Source organism: Strix aluco, chromosome 2 (genome assembly GCF_031877795.1).
Source record: "Strix aluco isolate bStrAlu1 chromosome 2, bStrAlu1.hap1, whole genome shotgun sequence".
Lineage (NCBI taxonomy): Eukaryota > Metazoa > Chordata > Aves > Strigiformes > Strigidae > Strix > Strix aluco.
Window position 1 is genome coordinate 12,103,514 of NC_133932.1, and position 24,709 is coordinate 12,128,222.

At 40.8% G+C, this 24,709-nt stretch overlaps 1 protein-coding gene across 3 annotated transcripts; it reads left to right on the forward strand.

Annotated features, from left to right (window-relative positions):
* Window positions 1-362: 362 nt before the first annotated feature.
* On the forward strand, window positions 363-24,584 carry NXPE3 (neurexophilin and PC-esterase domain family member 3). 3 transcript variants are annotated; one of them, XM_074811426.1, is made up of 7 exons: window positions 363-449; window positions 1,832-1,883; window positions 3,867-4,079; window positions 12,291-13,051; window positions 15,088-15,161; window positions 18,834-19,040; window positions 19,970-24,584. In XM_074811426.1, the coding sequence occupies exons 3-7, from the start codon at window positions 3,987-3,989 to the stop codon at window positions 20,518-20,520; spliced, it is 1,686 nt and encodes a 561-aa protein (XP_074667527.1). In that variant the 5' UTR covers window positions 363-449; window positions 1,832-1,883; window positions 3,867-3,986; the 3' UTR covers window positions 20,521-24,584. The 3 variants fall into 3 exon arrangements, with proteins under 3 accessions (XP_074667527.1, XP_074667530.1, XP_074667524.1); XM_074811429.1 differs by lacking the exon at window positions 363-449 and adding an exon at window positions 644-1,348; XM_074811423.1 differs by lacking the exon at window positions 363-449 and having other exon boundaries at window positions 644-1,883.
* The last annotated feature ends 125 nt before the right edge of the window (window positions 24,585-24,709 follow it).

Below are 24,709 nucleotides of genomic sequence, written 5' to 3' on the forward strand. Positions count from 1 at the left end.
CCGGGCCCCTGTCAAGAGCCCCATAATGCCACCTGGGCTGTAAACCTGGGCTCTGCACCAGCCTCCCCACATCCTCTTTTCTTTGGCTTTGCCTACTGTGACTATTTTTTTTTTTTTTTTAAACTCATTACCCGGTGCCCTTCACAGCAAAAAGGCTGCCCAGAGATGAGTGCGTGTGGTTTTACGGTTTTCCTTCCCCTCAGGATGACTATTTTCAGTGTAGCTGAGCCGGTCCTTCAGCAGCGGCCTGCGCTCGCTTCCCAGGCCGGGCCCGCGGCCGCGAGGGGCCACGGTCAGCGGGGCGGGAGCGGGAGGCGGTGCGACAGCAGCTGCCGCCCGTGCCGGGGCGGGGAGGAAGGCGGGGCGGCGGGGCCGGTAGATATACGGCGAGCCGCCTCCGGGCCGGGGGCGAGGCCGCCGCCTGGCCCGGGGGAGCGGCCGGGCCCGCGGTGAGAGGATGTGGGGTGCCGGCGAGGCCTGCGGCGTGCGGGGCTTGTCTGAGGAGGAGGGGGGAAGGCGGCGGGGGAAGCTGGAGCGGCGGTGGGGAGGGGCGGCAGCGGGGCCGGGGCCGTTGGAGGGAGGAGGCCCGGCGGCCGCGGGGCGCCGCGGCGGGGGCGGGTGCCGGTGCCCGGCTGAGGGGAGGGCTCCCGGCGCTGGGGGGTGTCCCGCTTAGATCCCCCCGTCCCCTCGCTGCTGCGCCCCGCCGCCGGGCCCGCCCGCCCTCGCTCGGGTTTGAGCTCGGCGGCGGCGGAAGGTGCTTCCTGCCGCTACCGGGGCCGCCGAATTCGTCCTCTTGCGCCGCTCCCCCGAGGGGTGAGAGCCGCCGCGGCAGACGGGGGCCGGCCGGCCCCGCGGCGTGTGCCCGGGCTGCTGCGTGGGGCCGCCGTGGGTGTGCTCCGATGGGGAGGGCGCCATAAAAAGTACCTTCAAAGCAGTAAAATACAGCTTCACCGTTTACAGTGCCGGCAGCAGCCCTTCCTGCTTGCCTTCCTCCCGGTCCCTTCCTGTGGGTGCCCGGTCCTCAGCCGCGGGGTCAGGCAGCGCCCACACCGCGCGGTGGGAGCAGGCGGGTTTTACCGGACCAGAACCGCTGCGGGGAGCTGCCGCAAAGCCGAGCTCCGGCAGGGGATCGGTGCTGACCTCTGGATGTCCGCCTGCTGACGGGGCGGGCGGCCCCGCTCTCGGGGGAACAAGGCTGAATGAGGGAAAACAGCGGGAAAGCCGATTTTCTGTGACTGCAGCAAGGCGGGCGTCTAGCTTAGAAGCCTTGTGCCTCGGTGAAATGGCTCTGGCATGGCCGGAGTTCGTGGCTCCCCCGCCTTGGCGGTTTGCGTGGCAGTTCTTCGAGGTGGTTGCACTAATAGGGGCTTTTGCAACGCGACTGGCTTAGGGAAGTGTTGGGGTAGAGAGCTGGCAGCGTTTAACGACTTGGAAAAAACAAACAAACAACAAAATCCTGTAATTGAGCATGACAGAACTTGAAGGCTGTTCTTAAAAATGTCACTGAGCTGTTTTTTGCTTTTAGCCTTCGGCAAAATGGGGCGTTTAATTACATGGAACAAAGCTGAGAGGAGTACTACTTAACAATAAATAGCAGAAAGTTCAAAGATATAGGACTGAAATGTAAAAAAATTAAAATACTTTTTTTTTTTTAAAAAAAAAAATCCCTGAATTATTGTAGAAACAAAATTAATTTTATGAGCAAGGAGTCTTAACTGCCATGTTGTTTTGTGTCACTGCAAGCAAACCACCAATATATGAGACTTTATTAAAAAAATATTTCTCTGTGTGTGTATATATGCATGGTGTTTTTCTCTGTATTGTTTCCAAGGTTATTTTTGGCCTTTTGCATGGATGGCTTCAGAGAATGCTCCAAGAATAGGGTAAGAATCTAAGGCTTTTTGGTGTATTTATGTGCTTCCATTATACAGAAAATGAACCAGGTCGATTATTCAGGGATGATAAAGCTGGAAATGTGTTAAGGCCTTCAGTAAAAAGAAAGCTCTAAACTTATACATTTGAATGTTTTAGAACATGTGATGTTTACAGAAATACAGAAAATTTTGAACAAAAACTTTTGAACAGAAATATGTGGGAGTAGCCTCTGTGGCCTTTTTAGGTGTATGAAATTACTTTCTATTAATTTGCAGTGTCTCGTGTTTTTCAGTGATTTGAAGAGAATTCTCAGCAACAAAATTGGAAATTCCCCTTTTCTCTAATGTATTTGTGTATATATATATATATGGTTTATTGGTGTATATATATGGTATATTTGTTTATATATGGTCTTAAATTAGCATTTTAATGTATTTAGGTATATTCATTATCAGTTATCATTTAAAACACAAGTAGATATTTTATACAAATGTAACACTTCATACTAGCACAGAACTGTTCCAACATTTTTTGTTGTGTTTTGTCAGTTTGATACTTCTATGTGAATGGATGTTCTTTCAATGCTTGTTCATCAGTCAGAAGTACAATCTCTGTAATTCTCACCAAAGCATTTGAAGTTATAATCCCTATAATCCTTGTAAAGCAATTTCATGTGCAGTGAGTCTATTTTTAGACTGTTTTGGTTATACCAGTAATATATTTTAGTTTTCTAGTCTATGCTTACTTAATGGATGATTCAATTAGTTAATTTGATATTTAAGGTATCATTATGTTTAATTTCAATTTACACAGCATTCTTCATATAGTCTTAATAAATAGTATAACTCCTCAGTTATACAGAGTTTATCTAATCATTTGATTATGTTGTTGTACTTGGTGGATGGTTGTATGAATAACACTGCTTTGAGAATATTAGGTTTGATGAGACTGGTGTCTTTTGACTGTCTCTCCTTGCCATCTGTTGTCTTTCCGAGTTTAGAGCTTCTCCTTCTGCAAGGCTTGCAAAATGACTGCCTCAAAATTGTCCCTCTAAAAAGGAGGAAGATGGGAGTCAAACTGAACAAGCATTAAGGTGTTAGAACCGTTTATCAATGGTTGTTAAGTCTGTGATTTTATAACGGATCAGCTATCAAGCCACCTCAAAGAAACAATATATTTCATTAAAGTTAAAAAACATCACCATTATTATATTTTATTTTAAAAAACCCACAAACAACAAAACCAAAGCCCAACACCTTGCATTCTTCCCAGAAGTTTACTTTTTTTACCATTAGAGCTGCAAAAGAGTACATGATGTAAAAGGAATGCTAAAAAAAAAAAACAACAAACCAACAGGGAGCATGTAGTCTAATGTTATAGAAGATTTCTGAAGTTCAATTTTAGTGCATTTCAACTCTGTTAGATATCTCCTGTTTAACTAATAGATGTTACAGCTATTTTTTTTCTGTCTCCCCAGCAGAAAACTGGAAACAGTACCTTTTACCTTGCTTATCCAGACTTGCTTCAGACCTTAGTCTTTAATTATTAATATTGATTAATAATTGAAATGTCTAATGAGGTAAATAGGGAGATGTCTAAAACCACAAGTTTCTGCTGGAAGTCTTGGGCTCATGATAGCTGGATGGTGATAGTGTGGCCTAAAAGATAAATAGACTGGTTGTCATTTGTTTTGGATTTTTAGCCGCCAGTAAGAGATCCTGCCCTCTTCTTTTGCTTTTTTTTTTTTTTTTTTGTATCAAATACAGGTGAGACTGGCTTTATAAGTTTTTGCCTTGACATGCCTAAGAGAATTTAGTAACATAATAGATAATACTGTTCAGATTAATGCCACAAAAATCTCTTAACAGTTCTATTGTACCAGTTGTTGCTGTGCAAAGTTCCACCATTTATATGCTTTCAGTGTTGAACTTGACTTTACTTGCAATAATATTTTGGGGACTTACTATAGTTTTTTGTAAATGCATTTGCAGGAATGAAGTGGAAGTCAACTGAATTCTCTCGTGCACTACTGAGACGAGATGACATTCATGTTTGTGGTGAATGGAAGTCATGGCAGCATCTAACATGGGAGGGAAAGACATGAATGGACAATGTGGCGTGACTCGTTCAGGTTGCAGATCTTCTGCCTGCTTATGGCAGTACTGGCTATTGTGGTGCTCGTCCATAACTTTTTTCAGTTAGAGGTAAGTAGATCCTGTTTCTCCTCCAACAGTGCTGGAGCAACATTATTCCTCTTTGAGTGTAAGGTTAGAATTGTGACTGAGAGAATTTAGCTACAACTTGGAATCACAGAAAATTCAGAGTGGAAGGGATGTCAGGAGGTATTTTAATCCAACACTGTCTTCAAAGGGCTAACTTCAAAGTCAGCTTGGATTGCACAGGGTATTGTTGAGTTGAGTTTTGACAGTCTTCAAGAACGATCAGATTTCACAACTTGCCCGGGCAGCCTGTTGCAGTGCTGCACCCCTCTCATAGGGAAGAATGTTTCTCTTCTGTGCAGGTGGAAGTTGCCTCTTCTCCTTTTATTGTGTGCTTCTGACTCCAGTTCCTCTGTAACTCACCTTTAGGTAGTGAAAGACTGCAGTTATGAATCATAGAATAAATCATATAATGGTTTGGGTTGGAAGGGACCTTAAAGTTCCAACCCCCCTGCCATGGGCAGGGACACTTTCCACTAGACCAGGTTGCTCAAAGCCCCGTCCAACCTGGCCTTGAACACTGCCAGGGAGGGAGCAGCCACAGCTTCTCTGGGCAACCTGTGCCAGTGTCTCACCACCCTCACAGGAAAGAATTTTTTCCTTATCTCTAATCTTTTTCAGTTTAAAACTGTTACTCCTTGTCCTATCCTGACACCCCCTGATCAAGAGTCCCTCCCCACGTTTCCTGTAGCCCCCTTTAAGTACTGGAAGGCTGCTCTAAGGTGTCCCTGGAGCCTTCTCTTCTCCAGGCTGAACACCCCCAACTCTCTCAGCCTGTCCTCACAGGGGAGGTGCTCCAGCCCCCTGATCATCTTCGTGGCCTCCTCTGGACACACCCGAGCAGGTCCGCATCCTTCTTATGTTGGGGTCCCCAGAGCTGGACCCAGCACTGCAGGTGGGGTCTTACAAGAGCAGAGTGTAGAGGGGGAGAATCCCCTCCCTCGCCCTGCTGGCCACACTTCTCTTGATGCAGCCCAGGACACAGTTGGCTTTCTGGGCTGTGAGCGCACATTGCTGGCTCGTAGTCAGTTTTCCATTCACTAATACCCCCAAATCCTTCTCCTCAGGGCTGCTCTCAATCCACTCATCGCCCAGCCTGTATTTGTGCTTGGGATTGCCCCAACCCCTGTGCAGGACCTTGCATTTGGCCTTGTTGAACTCCATGAGATTTGCATGGGCCCTCCTCTCAGGCCTGTCCAGGTCCCTCTGGATGGCACATCCCTTCTCTCTCCTCTGTCTTCTATAGACTTTAAAAAAAAAAAAAAAAAAAAAAAGAAAAAAAGAAAAAAGAAAAAAAGAAAAAAGGTGTGGTTCCCTTAGTGTCTCCTTTCTGTTATGTACTCCAGTCCCCTAATAATCTCAGGGGTTCTTAGCTGGTCTCTTCAGTTTGTGTGTGGTTTTTGGACACCCCGTACCAGAGTCAATGTTCTAGGTGTGGCTTCATCAAGGTCATGTTGAAGGGAATTATCACTTTGCTCAATGCTTTTGTTGTGATCTTGTTAATTCATTGCCACAATGAATTGCTGTTGACATGTGATCAGTTTGCTGTCCACCAGAATCCCTATGTCTTTTTCTGCAGAGCTGTTAGCTAGCTAGTTGATCCTCAGCCTGTACTAATGCAACTTTTTTTTGCCTTTTCCTATTTCCCTCTGCTATATCTGACTTGCATATTTATTCATTTTACTTACTGCTTTAATGCAGAGATATTTTCTAAGTGCATTAGTCAGTAACACCAGACTAAAGTCAAGACAGATAAAATCACTGAGGAACTGTTCCAGGGAGCCTTGAAGGCTCATCCTGCTTATTGGCTGCCTGCCTGCCTGGCCAGACTGCCCAGTGCGGCATTTGGTGGGTGAGCATAATAATGCTTGGCCTAATACCTCCTTAAGTTATAGCTATCTTTTATGCATGTTAGCCATTCAACTGCTTTATGCTTTTAAGTTGTGTGTATCCTGCTTGCAGAGCTTTTTTTCCTTCTGGCTAGTCATGCCCAAATGAAATGATCCAAAGAAGGGGCTGTAAAATCCCCTCTCACCCCATAAAAGGCAGATTTGAATTGGAAGAGGTTCATATAAGGGTAAGGAAGATGTCCGAGAGGCCTAAAATCACAAGTGACACAGGATCAATAGCTGAAGAATGAGTTTGTTACCTATTTCAATTCTAGTGGAGACATTAAATAAAAACTGGAGATGCTGAATTCAAAGGAAGCAAGGGTGATTTTTCACTGATTGCAGCAAAGCTTACCTTGCAGTAAGACTGTGTAGCTGCTAAAAGCATATATTCAAAAAGTCTGGATCAATTCATAGAAGAAAAATCCATTAGGAGATACTAAATCTTAAAGATGTCAACCCTAGTGTTTGAGAAGTCTCTCAGCCATGAAGTGCTAGCAACTGGATTAAGCCTTCAGGAGGAAGTATCACAACATGGTTGGCCTGTAATTCTTTCCCCACATACCTGCTGTTGGAAACTACTGGAAATCAAAATACTGTGTTTGATGGACTGTGGATGTGAGTTAGTGTAGTCATTTTTGTGTAACATAGAAGGTAACTTTTCTTTGTCTCTTTCTGTGATTTTTTTTTTTTTTTTTTTTTTTTTGGCCTAGGATGTTCCATGAAGAACACCCTTGATATTTTGAATCTTAGACTATTTTCTTTCTTTTTTAAAAATTACATTTTTTAGAGAAAAGGGCTCTGGCAGATCTTTGAGAGTGAAATGAAAAATGCAGTATGGGTGTTCACTTTGTGCTTTTTCTTGCCGCTATTCATGATCAGTATCTGTGTGGCTTTGTTGACCTTTACATATCTGATATTCCAAACTTGGTTATGTATTGTGTTGCTGGTAAACCTTTATGCCGTAACATGCAACTCTAACCCCTTTGTTGTCTTGACTTTTCTGAATGGACCTGCTCTGGTATTTGTCTCTGTCTTTGGCATAGCTTTCCAGGCAGTCTAGTATAGGTATCTATGCTGATTCTTTTTAGTCAGAGATCAGAGCCAGAAAAAGTCTTAGAAAGCTGTCACAGAATATCTGTCACCAAATCCGTTCAGGCTCTGGAAGGAGGGCTTATTGTTGGTTACTGTTGAAAACGTGTTTGTAGATGCATCAGACGTGTTTCTCATCTCCAAACCATCTAATTTAGCTGGCTAAAGCTAAAGAGCCAAGGCAATTATCAGCTAGCCCACAGCTAGCCTCCCTGCTTTTTCTCTTTAGGATTTTATAGTTTTTCATGTTGGAATATTCCCTCTTGAAGTCTTAAGCTACTAATGATACCCTCTCAACAGTCCTACCTATGTCAGAACGTTACTTTTCTTACCTTGTGTTTAAAAAAAAAAAAAAAAAAATCAAGCTGTCCACAAAACATCTGATAGCCTACTTATTGTTTAATTCGTATGGGGTAACTCCTTCCTTGAGGTCCGCAGCTGACCAGTGCATTATAGTATCAGAAGGGTTTTGGGTTTTGGTTTTTTTGTGTTTGTTTTTTTTCAAACACAGCCAGACAGATAAAATGCTCTTCCACCAGTTGTAACTCTTAGCTTGGCCTAGCACATTCAGAACAATTGCTGTAACCCTGCATAAACCTCCATGCGAAGTATCAGGTTGTTGCCAAGGAGCAACATCACGCCTTTAGGATAAAGGAGATTTTTTATATTTGTACCAATTGCCTTTAGAGCAACAGAACCACTTCAGGATTGGTTGTGAGCATTCTTTTATTTAAAAGCACTTAGAAAAAAGAGTGCATGAGGAGAGGGGAAGTTTCTTGCAAGGATGAAGGAATGGTGTGTGGAATCAAACAGCTGAAACCGAACAAAAGAATTATGTAACAAAGTTTTTTATTCTTGCTGCTAAATTGCAGGTGCCTACGAAAGATAACTGCATCATCTTCTTTGGATTATTGCTGAAACATTTGTCTGTCAGGTGATGGCTTTTTAGGATTGGCTTTGACATTTAGAGTAACTTCACCCAGTCAGTGCTGTGAGACAGTAAAGACTGTGAACTGATCTCATGCCTGTCTTAGAAAACAAATAGGGATAAAGTACTTGGAGTGTAAAATTACTGAAAATAAGATGACTGACCTTTCAGTAATTTCAGTTTCAAATATTGTCTGCTGCATAAATTAAGACCTTTATTGGGCAAACTGGAACTTTCTCCCCCCCCACTATGCCTGTCACCTGGGAGTCTCCTTTGACGTTTCCTGCTCTAACGTTAGTGGCGTACACGGGGTTACAACAATTGTTCTGAATGTACTAGGCCAAGCTAAGACTTACAGCTGGTGGAAGATAACTGGGCTTTGAGGTGGAATTACACCATTTCAGCAGCAATTGAAATACTCAACATTTTTTATTGGCCACCAATATTATTGCGTTTAACTGAGGACAGGTGTTCATTGGAGGTCTAACCAAGTACCCTGTGACCCTTCTAGAATATCTTTGAGAACATGATTGCCTGGGTGGGGCTATATGTTGCATCTTATTTTTGCTTAGTTAGCAGTGAGAATGCTAAAAGCTGAGTAGTTGAACTGAAACTTTCATTAGTTCTCCTGAAAATACAGCTTCCTTTTTCCCTTTTTATGACATCTTCATGCAGCAGGAACAGCTTGAGAATTTGTTTGTGCTTAATTGACATGTAATCCGTTTGGTCCTGCCTGTGTTACTTGGCAGACATCCATTAAATTACTTTGTGGTCACATCTAAGTTCTTGTTAACTTCAGAATGCAGCAAATAAAAAAAAAAAAAACAACACAAAAACTCAAACAAAACCCCATGCAAACAAACAAACAAAAAAACCTCAAACCCAACAAACAAACAGACAAAACCCCTTGGGAATTGAACTCAAAATCAAGACACCTTGAAATGCAGTATATATGGAAATAAGCAAAGCAGGGCCAGTGTTATTCAGTGTGCAGACTGTATTAAAAACTAAAAGAATCTGTGTCATAAAGGAAGAGGACTCTTGACAAATGCTCTTTATCTGCCCTACTTAAAGAGATTTTATTTTGTTTTGACTACTAACTAGAGTAGAGATGCCACAGTTCTGCATGGGCTCAGTATGACTTCTTAACACACAGGAGTCAGATTTGGAAGTCCCAGTGAAAGAGAGGGAAGGAAATGGAGTGGGGACAGACTAAGCTATTAATCTGCTTTAGGGCAAGCCCTGTGAATCCATAGGGGTAAGAGAACTTGAACACTTATTTGGAGATGAGCCTGGGAAGCACTTAAGCAAGGAAGATGATTTGGAAAGTTTGTCTATTCCAGTCCAGCATCTTCGGTATATTAATTGAATCTGAAGCTTTCCCTGCTGTAACTGGGAAAGGGAATCTGGAATATTTTCTCCTGTGAATAGGATACATGGTGTAATTTACTTTCACACATAAGCTTATAATTCTGCAATAACACATGGTCCTGTTTGGGCTTGGAAGAGGGCTGAAAAGATGAACAAGGATCTTAGAGAAAGAATGGTCCTTCAGAATATTGAAGAAGCTCTGGTTTTACCTTCATAGAGATTCCCCCATCCCCTTGAAGACTGACCGAGGAAATATTTGTGGTATGATCTATTCTGCTTAATGGGTCATAACCTAGAGTTGCTGGAGTTGAAGTGACAGTGCTTGTCTGGGACCTCTGATGCATCCAAGCGAAGAGCTTTGGCCTTGTGCTTTGCTAAAAAGGCTGCGTTAAGTGGACTGCTTTAGAGACATCAAATTACATTCTCTGCTCTGTTCTCTGAATGTATAGTTTTTTGGCTTGGTGTTCTCTGCATCCTTTTCCACTGGAAGATATAGGTATGCCCTTGAAAAGACTTTAGAAAGGCTAACTAGGCCATAAATGACATCTACTACATCTCTGGCAGAAGGGCTGGGTCAAAAACCCTGAAGAATTTATAGAAGGTTAAAAATAGTGATAGGTCTGTTTTAAGGCCTTCTTAGATAGCCATCTCTCTTCTTCATTTGAAAGGATTTTGTTTTTCCATGCCCCCTCCACCCTGAAGTACCAGTCATTGAAGAACCAACGGAAACACAGAAACTTGAGAGCTTACACTGAACGCAAGAATTAACCAAACACACATTCTCCCTCTCCGCTCCTCCTTAGGAAAATGCTTAAATTTTTTTGCTGACTGAGACATGGTTACCACCTTGTTGGTTGTATCAAAATGTTTAAAAAATATTTCCATGCAGTATTTTTTGTTTATGTATATGCATGAGAAAGTGAAAGGAAAAAGTTTTGAAGGTATCCAAGAATAGAAACTTGGCTTAATTCAGGAGTGCATGTAGGCAAGATTTAAAGTAGAACTGTGCCCGAGATTAATTCTCAGCTTTGCCTGAAATTTACTGTATTAATAAAAGTAATGTGCAAAGATATATTTCCATTTTTGTCTGCTGTGTTGGAAAATAGAAACCATTATGAATTACCTCAGATGGCCTGCAGGGAAAATTTATTAAATCCTGTGTGGAAATGTAAAACAGAAGCAAAAGCTTCTGTTGTGATAATAACATTTTGTATATCTGTGGATACCTGTCAATTTACATTTTATAGTTAAAATGTAACAATTTACAATTGTAGGTTTATAGTTAACATGGATATCAAACAGAGAAGATTCTGTGTATCCATCCTACGTCCTAGTGTGCTCATTATCCCCCTAAGCTGATCAAAACCATCTTCTTATGTAACAAGCTTCAAAAGCCTGTGTGTTTCTATAGCTTGTTAGGTTTACCTTTCTTCTAAAAAAGTATATTGAATCTCTGTGTTCTTCAAATGACTTTAAATATACTGGCAAATTCAAATAAAATGTAACAAGGGGGAACTACTTAGTATGCACATGTACTCTAGGTGATATTTCAATGGACTAAGGTTTATAACAATAACTAAGGCTTTAATGAAAGTGCTGGGAATTTTAGTACATTAATAAGCAGTTAATTTTGGCAGAAATAAACAAAAAACACTAGGATATTGATAAGTACAATGATCTTTTAAAGAATTTCAGATTGCATGGTTTTAATTTTTTAGCAGTCTTTCAAATCTAAACTAGCATATTCTCTGATGCCATGTGAATGGTACAGTGTATAATTTTAATCTTTGCTTGGAAAACAATTTTGCTTCTCTATGGAATACAAATATGGAAAACTTCTACTATATACACCTGATAATTAAGTACTCCTTAACTGCTGATTTTGTGCATATTTGAGGTATAAGTTTGAGTTTGCTGATTAGAAATCTCACAGGTAGCTCTGGAGTCATAGACTGTGCTGTTTTTTAAATTACCCTAATGCAAACCTGCACAATTGTGTGATGTCACGAAGAAGACGGTATCTCTGCAGTAATTTGCATAAAAATACTGTTTTGGACACTGATCTCAAGTCACAGTAAAAGGTCCCTCTCTTAGTCTAGCGTTATATTTAACTATTCTAATTTTTAAACTCCTATGCGGATTAGGGGATACTTTGCTTGTGTGTTTCATTTGGCTCTAGAAGAAGCTGTATATAGATTTTAAAACCTTAAAAATAATATTTTTTTTGCCTGTTTAGTCCTAGCTTGTCCTAGACTATTTTACTTGCCCAGCAGTTCATGAATTCATTGCCCCTGAAGCATTCCTTTCTTTTCTTCCATTTCTTTTAATCTGTGCATTACAGGGAAACCCACATTTCAGATAACTAGATGAGAAGCAATGTGAGTGTGACCAGATAAATGGCTGCAGCTGCTACAAGCAGCAGGCTTCTCTAGAAGGCATGTGTAGGGGGTGCCATCAGCTTCATCTGCACTGTAATGTCTCAAAGAAACCCTATTTCCTTGCATTATATTGGGCAGCTATTAGACCTCATTGTGCTTGAAGACTAAAATGTTACTACAGTAAGAAAATTAAACAGGAGTTACAATTTACTATTTAATCAATCAACCTTTTGTAATTATTTTTCACATTGCTGATGTTTACAGAATGAGCTCGTAGCCAATAACAGAATATATTTGGCCTGATTATATAAAAGCCTCTTTGGCAGAGCAGGGTAACCACAGGTTGCCCACCTGTTTCTTTAGAAACCCCACGGTCAAAGTAATAGATTTGTGTCTTCTAGTAAAGTTGCTTAATTTGGTCAGCTTCAAAGCTCTGTAAAGCAAAGCCCAGTTCTTGGGATCATTTTCTGACAAAGCATTCGTTATTCATTGTGTTTCATTTAATAGCACAATTTCACGTAGTCTTTTTTCTCCCCAGCACCTGGATGATGACACAGTTTCAGGATCAAATTGGATAACAGAAAACAATGTCCAGCATTCTCTATCCCAGACAACCAAAACTACCAGGAAGCCTTACTGTGGTTATAAGCAGCAGACTTTGTCCAAAAGAGAACAAGCAGAACAGGAATCGTTGCTTGCTGCAATACAGTGGCCAAAACCCCCTGATGGCAAAATTGCCTTTGTACAGAGCACTGATCCTGCACATAGTGACTTTGTGATTGTGAAACCCAGTGGGTTCTTCAAGGTGGGTGATCAGTTAGAGGTACTTGTTCATATGAAGGATTTCCACGGAAAACCCAAGCAGTATGGTGGAGACTATCTACAGGCACGAATTCACTCTCCTCTGCTGAAAGCTGGAGCAACAGGAAAGATTGTAGATTGCCATAATGGCCTTTACAAAGTCTTCTTTACCTTGCTTTGGCCAGGAGAGGTCAAAGTTTCTGTGTCACTTGTCCATCCGAGTGAAGCAATCCAAGTCCTCCTGCGTTTACGAGAAGAAAGGCCAGACAGGGTCTATTTCAAAAGCTCATTCAAGTCTGGGAGGTATTCGGAAACTACCGAGTGCAATGTTTGCTTGCCTGGAGATCTCCCAGTCTGTAACTTCACAGATCTCTACACAGGCGAGCCATGGTTCTGTTACAAGCCTCGAAAACTGTCCTGTGCCAGCCGGATCAGCCATGCCAAAGGTGGATATCAAAAAGGTCTTCTGACACGAGAGGAAAGCCTCTTCTTCCAAAGGTAGGTATGTTGTTGAATTTATATATGCTCAGTCAAGTATTTATTTTTTTAAAAGACAAAATTTAGGTTATTGGTGAAATATGACAGATTGCCTTAGAAGAGGTGTGCATCTGCAGGATCAGGTGTTCTATGTGATTTGTTGAATATTTTCTCCCCCTCTATTCAGCCATGCAAGAACAATAGTAATTTTAAACTAAAGAGACTGGGAGTGTGGTTCTCTCTCTGTGCTTTGAATGCAACAGTGGTGCACCTGCTGAATTTCCCAAAAGCATGCTGTCTAAATCTGGTGGTGATCTAGGGGACCGTTTCCTTATTTTTTGCTTCCACAGCAACGCTTGCAATACCAGTAACAATGCTTTGAGAGATATTTTTGGACATGTCTGAGCTACCTAAAAAAGGTTCAGGTTTTAGGCTTATTTTTACACAAAATACCAATTGCTTTTATCCTCAGTAAAGTTGTCTTACATGAAATGCAATGTGTTCCTTGTTGCTCAGTATGACTTTCAAATCTAAGGAATAATTTTAAGTCAGTCATGAAGAAAACACCTGGTAGAAAAAATTGCTGAGCAATACCTGTGCAAGTGGAAATGATCTATGCATGTTATGTGGAGTGTCAAACTAAATTAGTTTCACAGTCATCTTTTTCTTCTGCATTCAGCATTTAGAAAAAAATACATCTCTTAGTGCATGGGTAGATGTGATAGAAGTGTGTCTGTATATACCCTCAGCTGAAATTAGACAAAGTTAGCTACTGTCAGAATTGTAGTTGTAGGCTACTGCCTTGCTCTCCAAAACAGGTGTTGAAGGAAAGTGTTTCAGCAGTATGTCCACTTGAGGCTTAAATTGGGAAATATTTTAGAGCAGCAGCTCCAAGTAGTTTAATTAGGAAAGTGTGTGTGCATGCTTGTAACTGAAGGCCAGAAATCAAAAGTAAGTACCAGTGGAATTGTTTTTTGGCTATTCCTTAACAAGTTTGTAAGTGGATCTTTTGACTCTCTGTGCCTCAGGCAGTTCACCTGTAAAATATGGCTGATATTGATTGGTGATGTTTCCAAATGGGAGTGGGAATTTTTTTTTGCTTGTTTTGGTTTTTGTTTGTTTAGTTCAGCTCTGAGATCCTTGACTGAAACGGCTTATAGAAATTCCAAATAATTTATTTCTTAAATGGAGGAAAACATTAGACAGGGACTCTCTACAAAACAGCAACAAAAGACAGAACAAGAGCTTAGTATTAATTCTCTGCAGCTGTTGCAGCTGGACAGTAGTGATATGTGTCCAACACAGAATGATCAGAATTCACTGATGTTCACAAACAAGTACTTGTGAGGTCTCTTGGTGTTTAGGGGGATGAGCTTTGTTTCTGTATTCAGCAAATTGCTGTCCTGCTTGGAATCCTTATTGCTGGAGATCTCTGAAGTTGGTTGGACATTGGCTGGTACTACCATCTGCCCCAGAGGCAGGACACACCACCGCTAGCATTGTCCAGAGCTGGAACTGCAGGTGGTGCTGGTGCTGGACTGCTGCAAGCTCCGCTGGGTACTGCGGAGCAGGCTGAGGGGTTACGGGGGCTGAAAGCGCTATCTGCCTCAACACAGGTATTTACTGTGGTAAGCACCTACGGAGAGCTGGCAGAGCTGGGGGCTGGGCTGCAGCATACCCCTGCAGTGGTTTGTCTCCTGGCAGTGCTACACGTACCACTAGCTGGGAACTTCCCATCTTTGTGCTAAATTCCCCAAAGCTTCTTGCAGACCTCTGATAGCTTGGTAGCTTTATCTAGGTTTATGCCAGTAAAAATGTGTGCAAGATTTTTGTCCTAGTGCTATTAAATTTTGAATTCTGATTCAGAATAGCGATGATGGTCTCAAGGAAATCAATACAGAATGAGTTCAGCTACAGGAAGTAAACTTAAAGTAAACAATTATTACTGTGAGTCCTATGCACTTATTTGAAATGGATTAAGAAAAAATGAGATTAATATTACCTTCAAATTCCACAGTAAACTTTACAAATAGTATTGTTATTATTTTTTGTTCAAGTGATGTGAATATCAAAAGGCCGATACTCTCCAGTGGACCTGATTCAGTGATTGTAAAGCCCAAGGCATTTACAGGTAAAGTGAACTTTAAAAGATTCTTGTTTGTAATTCATAATTAAATTTATAAAAAGAACAACAGGCATGAGGTAATAATTGATTTGTTTGTTTTCATAGCATGGAATAGAAATTAACTTTTAAATTTTTATTGAGAAGATGAAGGCTTTTGGGTGTTAAGTGTAATATAAGGTCAGTACTAATAACAAAATTGTCTAAAATTACATACATAAATGGGATTTTTAGCAAAAAAAATTTAAAAAAAAGAAGTTTGTTCTCTTGCCAAATGTGTCTGTCTTCTGGCATTTACTCAGAGATGTAAAGTATCTTACAGTAACTGCTCACCGAACTCTCAAGTTAATCTTAGCAAAACCAGCTGTGTGGTGTTTCTTAATTTCTTCCTTTGTTAAGATTTTTGTTTAACAAGTTTTGACAACTTTCATTTAAGTATTGCTGTCATTTGTGTTACCAGAGGATGTCAAAACCTACAGTTGTGGACCAGAACCTAATTGTACCCTGACTGAAAACAGAACAAAGAGTCAGTCCATACTAAGTTAAACTTAGAGCTCGTTCATACCCATGTGCATGCTTTTTATGCCTCTAAAAATCCTGGATAAAATGTGATATACAGAGGATTAATTCTTAATTGAAAGCTCTTCAGATTTTTTTTTTTTATAAGGTTGTGGGAGACTTTGAAGGTGGAGTTCCTGACCTGAGCAATCAAGTCTTGACAGAAAACAGCCTACAGCATTTCTTGCTTTCATTTTTGTTGTTCACTAAAAAAATAAAGTGCTGCTATTAGGCCAGCAGTGCTTTCTCCCTTTGTTCTCCAGATCCTTTAGATGACATGGGTTTTATTTGCTTTTGTTATCTTATATATTTCCTTGCAGAAACTGCTGCAAATTTGAAATTTTATTATATCACTCTTCTTCCAGGAGTTACGGAAGATCAAAGCCTGCCTGCATTTCCTGAGGATTAATGCCGGGTTAGAAAGGGTTGATAGGAGTAGCAGAGTATTCCTCAGGGAAATTCCTTCTAAGAAGAACAGTCTCTGAATAAATAAACTTAATACATTAGTATAATGATTGTGGATGTATGAATTTGTTAGGATTGATGGCACACTTGAATTTGTTGTTCTGCTCTTGGTTTTGTACCTACCTTTCTGTTTGGGGGTAAATGTAGATCAAGTATATTTTTAAAACTTATTTTTCTGAAACACAAAACTTTATTTCTATTATTGATTGGTAACTATTCAGATTGGAGCTTTTACTCACTGCTATAAAATCCAAAAGTCCTAGAATCACAGAATGGTTTGGGTTGGAAGGGACCTTACAGATCATCTATTTCCAACCCCCCTGCCATGGGCAGGGACACCTTCCACTAGACCAGGTTGCTCAAAGCCCCGTCCAACCTGGCCTTGAACACTGCCAGGGAGGGGGCAGCCACAGCTTCTCTGGGCAACCTGTGCCAGTGTCTCACCACCCTCACAGGGAAAAATTTGTTCCTTATCTCTAATCTAAATCTACCCTCTGTCAGTTTAAAACTGTTACCCCTCATCCTATCGCTACACCTCCTGATCAAGAGTCCCTCCACACCTTTCCTGTAGCCCCTTTAAGTGCTGGAAGGCCACTATAAGGCCTTCCCGGAGCCTTCTCTTCTCCAGGCTGAACAACCCCAACTCTCTCAGCCTGTCCTCACAGGGGAGGTGCTCCAGCCCCCGATCATCTTTGTGGCCTCCTCTGGACACACCTGAGCAGGTCCATGTCCTTCTTATGTTGGGGGCCCTAAAGGTGTCTTTTTGAATTCCGCAGCAAAACTGGTGTGATACTGTACACAGATTTGAAATGTTGGTGTTAGGTTTAGTGTGAGGCACCAAGAAGTTGTTCTAGTACCATATATATGTATGTATACATATATATGTGTAGCCTAAGAATCAATTTAAAAGGTAAAAAATTGAAATGTTTTTACATCAAAACTTAAGAAACAAACTGAAGTTGTGAATGCACATTATGAATTAGTCTTTAATTACATGACCTTATGAAGGGATTTTTCCTTTTGTTTGTAGGATTCCCGTTTTATATGTATGGGATGAGACAACATTACTAAGTTGAGTTTTTTTTCTCTTTGATTGTTCCTCTTGCCTGATTTAAAGAATCGTCCACAGATAAAAATTTCTAATGTTTTTTTTTTGTGGTAACTCGTGATTATAGTCTTTGTGTTATACAAACATAATAGTAAGTGTCCCTGTTAGGTCTAAGGAAGTTAACATTTACTGATGCAATGCGCAGAGAATATTGCATAGAAACAGTAAGACCAAAAATGCCTATTAGGGATGGGTGTTTAAAGATGCTTATCATCTGATTTTTTTTTGAGAGTTGAGCTACACGTGTGTTATAATGAAGCATCTACCAGGGGACACTTCTGGGCCCTGGGATTTTACTGCCTGTACTTTTACATACTTAGAATGGTCCCTGGCGTGATTTTGGCCATGGCAATGTGTGATTTCCCAAACAGCTGCAAGTAGGACAGGCCAGGGACTGTTCTTAAGAGGTAGTCTCCAGGGCAAGGTGGGTAACAGTGTTTAAACAGCTGGATGTGGCTGCTGCATGCGGCTGGTGTTTGTGCCAGGGAACAGCTCTGTGCTTGTTCGGTTTAAGCATTTGAATACACGTGGGAAAGGAGGAACCTGTGACGACCTCATGGAAGTTCGACGTACTAGTATCGCACTGGTGCTAAGGGATACATGGCAATGTGTGACTGACGTAATCATGAGATTGCAGCTTCTCTTCCTGTAATCTCTGGCCCTTGCTTGCAACACACCGTCCAACTTCTGCAAGTTCAGCAGGCGTCCTACAGAACAGAGCTTCCCCGGGGAGTCTCAGGGCTCCTCAGGGGCTGCCTGTCCCAGGCAGTAAAAAGGGAAGAGCAGCAGAAAGTGTGAAATCCATGGAATTAGAGACTCTCATAACTCATGCATTCAGAGGGCACATATAAGATTTTCAGTCATAGCTTTAATTATGGCATTTCCTAGTTTTGAAGCCCTTAAGATTCATACTTCACTCTTCCAGCGTGTGTGGTTGGAGCAGGAGTGCCGGGGTGTGTGTTATTCCACGGACGGATTTTTTTTTTTTTTTCTATTTTGAGTGTCACCAGGTTGTCACTGTGGGGCCGGTGCCCCTCGGGGCCGGTGGCGGGGCCGCGGCCTCCCCTCACACACCCGCCAGGGGGCAGCAGCGCGCTTCGTCACGGGGGCTCCGGGAGAAGGCGGGGGGGGGTGGGGGCGGTGATTGGGGTGTCCGGCCCCTCTGGCAGGAGGCGGCGAGCTGGTGGTCCTTCTGCCCCTGCTCCTCTGTGCCTTCTGCCAGCACTCAGACTGAGCGCTTCTAAGCGTGAAAGATGTCAGATACTGGTTTTTTTACTTCATCATCGGAGATACCATTTAATTTAAACTAAATTAAACTATAATTGTTCAACCAACTCTGTCAGCAGTCGCAGGGTTTGCTGCAGAGATAGGGGGTGAAATACTCGGGTTTACAGAAGTGTGATGTGTCGAGCTTTTCAATCTATGTGGTACATCTTACTCTTTTGCTTTAAACCAGGGAGGATGTTCGTACCTCACTGGCTGTATGTCCATGAAGGCTATGGAGCCTGCTTTTGTTTGTGTGTTAATTTCAAAGAATTTTTCTCTTCCAGATTCAAGTAGTATGGACAGAGCTGAAGATCCCATAGCTTCCCCTTCTGGTTATTATTATGAAGACCAGTGGCGGCCCCGAACACACTGGATCCATCATTTTAACAAGTCAGATGATATAACCAAGTGCTTACAAGGAAAAATAATCCACTTGTTTGGAGACTCTACAATAAGGCAGTGGTTTGAATATCTGACAGCATTTGTTCCAGGTTATTTTTTTAAGTTTGGTGTTGTCCTTAAAGGTCTTTGCAGAGCTTTATTTCTCACATCTCAGACACAGAGTTGATCTTACTGAATGACAATTACAAAACAAAGGAAGAGGAAAGACAAAATGTCATCAGAAGTCCTGACAGAAAGGCAGTTGGTCAAATGTTTGAGCAGACACTGGAAACATGTAGGCCTTGGAAATGGGGTCACAAGGTATCTGCAAAGTTGTCCCTGTAAAATCTTTCACCACTGAAGACTGCCGCTGTGGCTGTGAGTTCAGGTGGCCACCGGGGGGGGGCATGGCAGAAGTCACTTGGGGTGCCTGCATAAGGCCTTGCAGCATCCCAGTCATATGAGTGACTCTGGAATGAAGTAGCCAGTGATTTTCATTACTGTTGATTGGTTTTGGCCCCTTTCTTGTATTTCCCTTATTTTAACTTAAATAACAGAATTTCAGTAGCCAATTAGATATTCCTTCCTTACCCCTAAAGCAGTTAAATTGTGTTGGAACACAGACTTTGAGACTCCTTAATGCCTATAAGTTAAAGTCATCTTTAAATTTAATGGAGCCCTAAAATTACCAGAAGGGTTCCCGTGAACACTGGATTCATAGGGCAACAATGACTGAAGCAATCTATTTGGAGAATTTCTTTTTTGTGATAGAGAGAAGAAAATAATTCGGGAAACTTGGAAAAGCCATTGATAGCTTTGTGAAGTTGAAGTGTGCTGTCTTGCAAATTTCAACACCCACAAACTCTGCTCTGAAATATGCAGCTAACACATATATAATGCTTACCTTCCGTTTCATTTTAGAGTTCTTAGAATGATGTTCAGGTTTCCTTATCTACTGCTACCCTGTGGTCCTAGTACCTTGTTGATACTTTTAATCTCCTATGCCCTCTTTCACTAATGCTTGTTCTTGGGATTTCAGATCTAGTGGAATTTAACCTGGGGAGTCCTAAGAACGTGGGCCCTTTCATGTCTGTGGACCTGAAGCACAATATCCTACTGAAGTTCCGCTGTCACGGGCCACCCATTCGCTTTTCAACAGTCTTTAGCAGTGAACTGCGCTACATCGCCAACGAACTGAATGGCATAGTGGGTGGGAGAAACACGGTGATAGCCATAACTATATGGTCCCACTTCAGTACTTTCCCTGTGGAAGTGTACATCCGGCGGCTGAGGAACATTCGGAGATCAGTTATTCAACTGCTGGATCGCAGCCCCAAGACTCTAATCATCATCAGAACTGCTAATGTTCAGGAGCTTGGGCCAGAAGTGAGCCTCTTTAACAGTGACTGGTATTCCTTTCAGCTTGATTCTGTCATGAGGAAAATGTTCTCAGGAATTGCTGTGCACTTTGTGGATGCTTGGGAGATGTCTCTGGCTCATTACTTGCCACATAACTTGCACCCAAAAGAAGTCATTGTTAAGAATCAAATAGATGCATTTTTATCTTATGTGTGCCCTCTGCAAACTTAGCACAAGTGAGTATCCCTATGTCATCTTTTGCTATAGCCGAACAAAGCTGCTCTTTGTCGGAGCTTTCGAGTTATGCTGGATGGCATGGAAGAACTCTGCTTATTGTACTTGCATGCAGTATAAGTGGGGTGGCCTTAACTCTGGGTAGCTGTGAGGGGTGGTAAAGAGGAGTTGACTGTTCAGGCCATATCTTCCTGCAAGGTTGATTCCTTTCAACCTTATCATTCATATCTGAGATGATTAGAGAGCACCTTAAATTAAACTGACAGGATTCAATAAGAAATTATGTGGGTTATTAGCTTTACTAGTTGTCTGCACTGTATGCTGAATTTAATCCATATGACACTGATTGTGTTGCCAGAGTCTTGCTGCTCAGAACTGTGTATGAAACGTGGGAGGAGTTTTGGGAGTGGTCTTTCTCTCAACGTTCCAGAGTTTGAGGGACATCCCCTCCAGTTGTACGTCAGAGAAGCACAGTGTCTGTTCTTGTTTCAAAGTCCTAATTAGAAATATGAAGGGAGTGTACCAAAATCAATCAAGGAAGCACAATCAAAATATCTATAGCATTAATTCATCAAGAATTTGCTGGTGTTAAATAGAGCACACTAGTTAGGCACTCTTGGTGTTTACAGATGGCTGCTAAATAACGCCAATAGCCAGTATTTTAGTCTGGTTTCCTGTACTACTGAATCTCTTTTGAGTTTTGATACACTGTTTACTTTTGGTTTATCTCTAATGGAGAAGTGTGTATATTTTGACCTCAGTGAAGACACTGTCTCAGGCAGTTTCTGCAAGTTCAAGTTGCAGGCTTGCCTACTTGAAGCTTGAAGCATCTACTAATGAAAGTGTTTCCCTTCCCTGTAAGGTAAAGCTATTCCGTTATCCCAGCTTTGCTGGAGCCTTCTGATAATTGTACATCATTCATACATTGTGTCTGTGTGGAGAAGCCGAGTGACCTGAACACACGTGACGATATTTGGCGACGGGTGACAGTAGCTGGCATACACTAGTGTCAAGGCCATGCAACGATGCCCCTTCTGTGTCTGGCAGTTTTATTGTTTATTCATGAGCTTCACTACTGCCAGTAGAGAAGGACAGAAAAATTGCACCCAAAAGCCAAACGCACACAGGGTTGCCCTTCCTACAGATGCTTGGTAAATATTTGCGGTTTTTCTAGTGTGAAAGTGGGTGACTCCTGGGCCTCTTGGCCTGGTGTTTACTGCTGCTAATTTGATTGAGCCTGTCTATAGTTTTAACTAGTAGTGCTTTGAAAACAAAGTTTTGATTTAAATTCAACTCCCAGATTAAACAGCAGGGAAGTGTTCCATGTTGTCTTATTTCTGGTCCCGCTCAGGCCAGAGGTAGTCTTTACCAGTGGATTTACTGAGAAATGTGTCAAAAAAGTAGTGGAGTGCTTCTAAAGCAGCATATCGTGCTTAAGGATAATGTGAAAGTTGAGCCTTTTTGAGCAAACTAAGAAGATTAATAAAGCAAATTGTTAGGTTGCACAGACTGGAATAATTAAAATGTCTTCATATTAGAAATTTTTACTCTTTGCCATGTTTGCTGCTATGTTAGGAAGATTGTGCTCTTATTGCTGGAGCCCCAAGAGAGCTAATGTTACCAGCTACAGGAACTGGTTTTTGTTTTGTTCATTTTAAAGGACAACTGAGAACTCTTATAAACAAATGTAAATGCTTTTAGCATGTAAAAGCCGTCAGTAGCATCCATCTATAAACTTATCAATTTTAAAATATTAAAAAATGACTGGAGGAGTTGCATACACTGAAATAGCATATATTCTTAGCTTTTCAAATCAGAATTAAGGAGGTCCAACTTGCCAGTTCCTACTGACAACTGCCTCACATAGTATCTGTCCATACATTAGCTTTAGGTAACTATTTCTTGCTTTAGGTAACTATTTCTTACTTTAGTATGTTAATGGCAATTTATCCTCTGCCAAAAAGAGACCACACCAATTCAAGTCTGGGAAGGTAAACCACCACAATGCAAAATGACCTTTCATCTTTTCCAGGTGTGTTTTTTAAAATAGGTAGAGTATAAGGCTTTCATCCTGAATAACAAATCTATCCAAATAATGTTAATAAAAATAAGACTTCAGACTTTTTCTTTGAAGGAAACTACTTAATTTGTGGACTAACCATTTGGTTTTCCTCATAAAGCCATATCATGTGTGCAAGTGTTGTGACAGCATGTTTCTTTTCTGAATGTTGTAGTGCCCACCACTGCTCTTCAACAGCAACGTTATATGGCTGTTAGCTACCAAGATCACATCGAGAAGAAAATATTTTTTTAAATGTTTTGACAGTTGAGGGAAAGAGAACAGGACTGCTATTAGCAAAGATTTCTAATCACCTTCTGGTAGAACCTCTCCCTTTTAGATTAATTAGATTTTTTTAATAACAAATTAACTAGCTTTTAGGTAATGAACTTGAGGGAAATTGTCAGTGGATTTGGAATGAGGACCAAAATTTCATTTCTTTGGGCTCTGGAATAGACAGGGAGGAGAAAGGGAGAAACTGAGGATTTATTCATGTTTTAAGATGAAGACTGGGGACACTCTGCTTTTATATGTAATTCAGTTGAGCTATAAATTATTTTTCATTTCTATTCTTGTCTTGTTACCAGTTGTGTATGTACTGTATATGGAAACATAGAAGCAATAAAATATTTTTAAATCAGTTTCTTTAAAGCTTCTAAATGGGTTTCAACAGGGACTTAGGTTAAGAGCTGGGTTATTTTTCAAATTACTTAATATGAAACAGGACTGGAAAGGAATTTCTCAGTTGTCAGTTAAGTATCTTTGTTCATCTGTAAAAATTTATTTAATGAGACTTTTCAAAGCCCTGTCCTCCTTTTATTGCCATTTTCTTCACTTGAAGGGAAGAAATTGTCTTATTTCTCATATTTTCATTCTTGTCCTGAGCATTTAATTACTAACCTTTCGAAACAGAGATTTTTTTTTTTCCCTTTTAAATTTTTTTACTTGAAATCCAGTTTACTCAAATCCCAATGAAAAAGACTGTATTTTTATGGTGTTTATCAGAAGATTTCAGAGCAATTTATTTATAAAATAGGTAAACTCTATTTTACAGATTAGACTGATACACAGTGAGTTTCTGCACCTAAAATTTTGAGAATCTTGTTTCTCATATATATCATGTTAGGCTGATTCCTTCATTCTAGAAAGTTAGTAAAAATGGTAGTTGAATTGTTGATGAAAAGAGAGGATAAAAAGCAGAAGTTTCTCTTTTTTCAAGTTTTCAGCTGCTTCTAATTTCATCTGCTATGCAGCACTATTGCAGCTCTGCTTTACAAGATTCAAATTACCATTTTTCATTGTTTTACTTGTTAGAGGTAAGCATTCGAAAATGGGAACTTTGCTTACTACAAGGGTCTGTACGACTTTTTATTTACTACAGGTGACATGTATATGTGACAAAAACGATTTAGAGTTGTCTGCTGGGAAGGGTGAGAGTATTGGAGTTTTTGTTGCAGAAGTGTGGGTTAAAACATTGTTTCACTCACGGCAGTTTAAGTAGCAGCAAAAAAGTTCAATCGCAAATGCATAATTGATTTATAAAGCATTTACTCATTAAGTCCAGATCACTTAATGCTTAGTTTTTACTCATGTATATTCAGAGTGTTTGGAAGGCTCTTGTTATCTGTTGGTAGCAGCAAAGGACTCTATATCTGTGTGTCAGAGAAAAAACTGGTTTTCAAAGTGTTTTTTCTATTATATGTATATTATTGAAATGCTTACAATACTAAGAAGGCTCTGATGTCTTTTATTTCCTGATGAAAAACAATTTAAATAGCCAAAAAGCTCAAAGAGTAAGAAGTTCCTAATAAAGAGGGCAAGTTTATTTAAACTGTTTCATCTGATTTAGTCTTGGTTTATCTTGTTTGCCATAACCCCACAAAATTTATATTATTATAGTTGTGTAGTAGTTCCCTTAGTTTTACCTATTACATTTTTGCGCTGTGTGTTGGGTAGAACTTTCACACTATGGTTTATAGATTAAAATCCCTTTAAAAAGTGATTCTCTTTTCTGATTATGTGTATTTGAAGGGGAGTGGTCTGTGCAAGCAGCACAAGCGTGACATGAGGCCTAGTGCTGAAGCACACTGATGTTTCCTGTTGTCAGTGTTTCAGGCCTGAAACATA

Coding starts and splice junctions, on each gene's coding strand:
- NXPE3 (XM_074811426.1), top strand. CDS start 3,987: ATGTGGCGTGACTCGTTCAGGTTGCAGATCTTCTGCCTGCTTATGGCA. Junction 13,052..15,087: donor GAAAGCCTCTTCTTCCAAAG/GTAGGTATGTTG, acceptor TTTTTGTTCAAG/TGATGTGAATATCAAAAGGC. Junction 15,162..18,833: donor AAAGCCCAAGGCATTTACAG/GTAAAGTGAACT, acceptor TTTCTCTTCCAG/ATTCAAGTAGTATGGACAGA.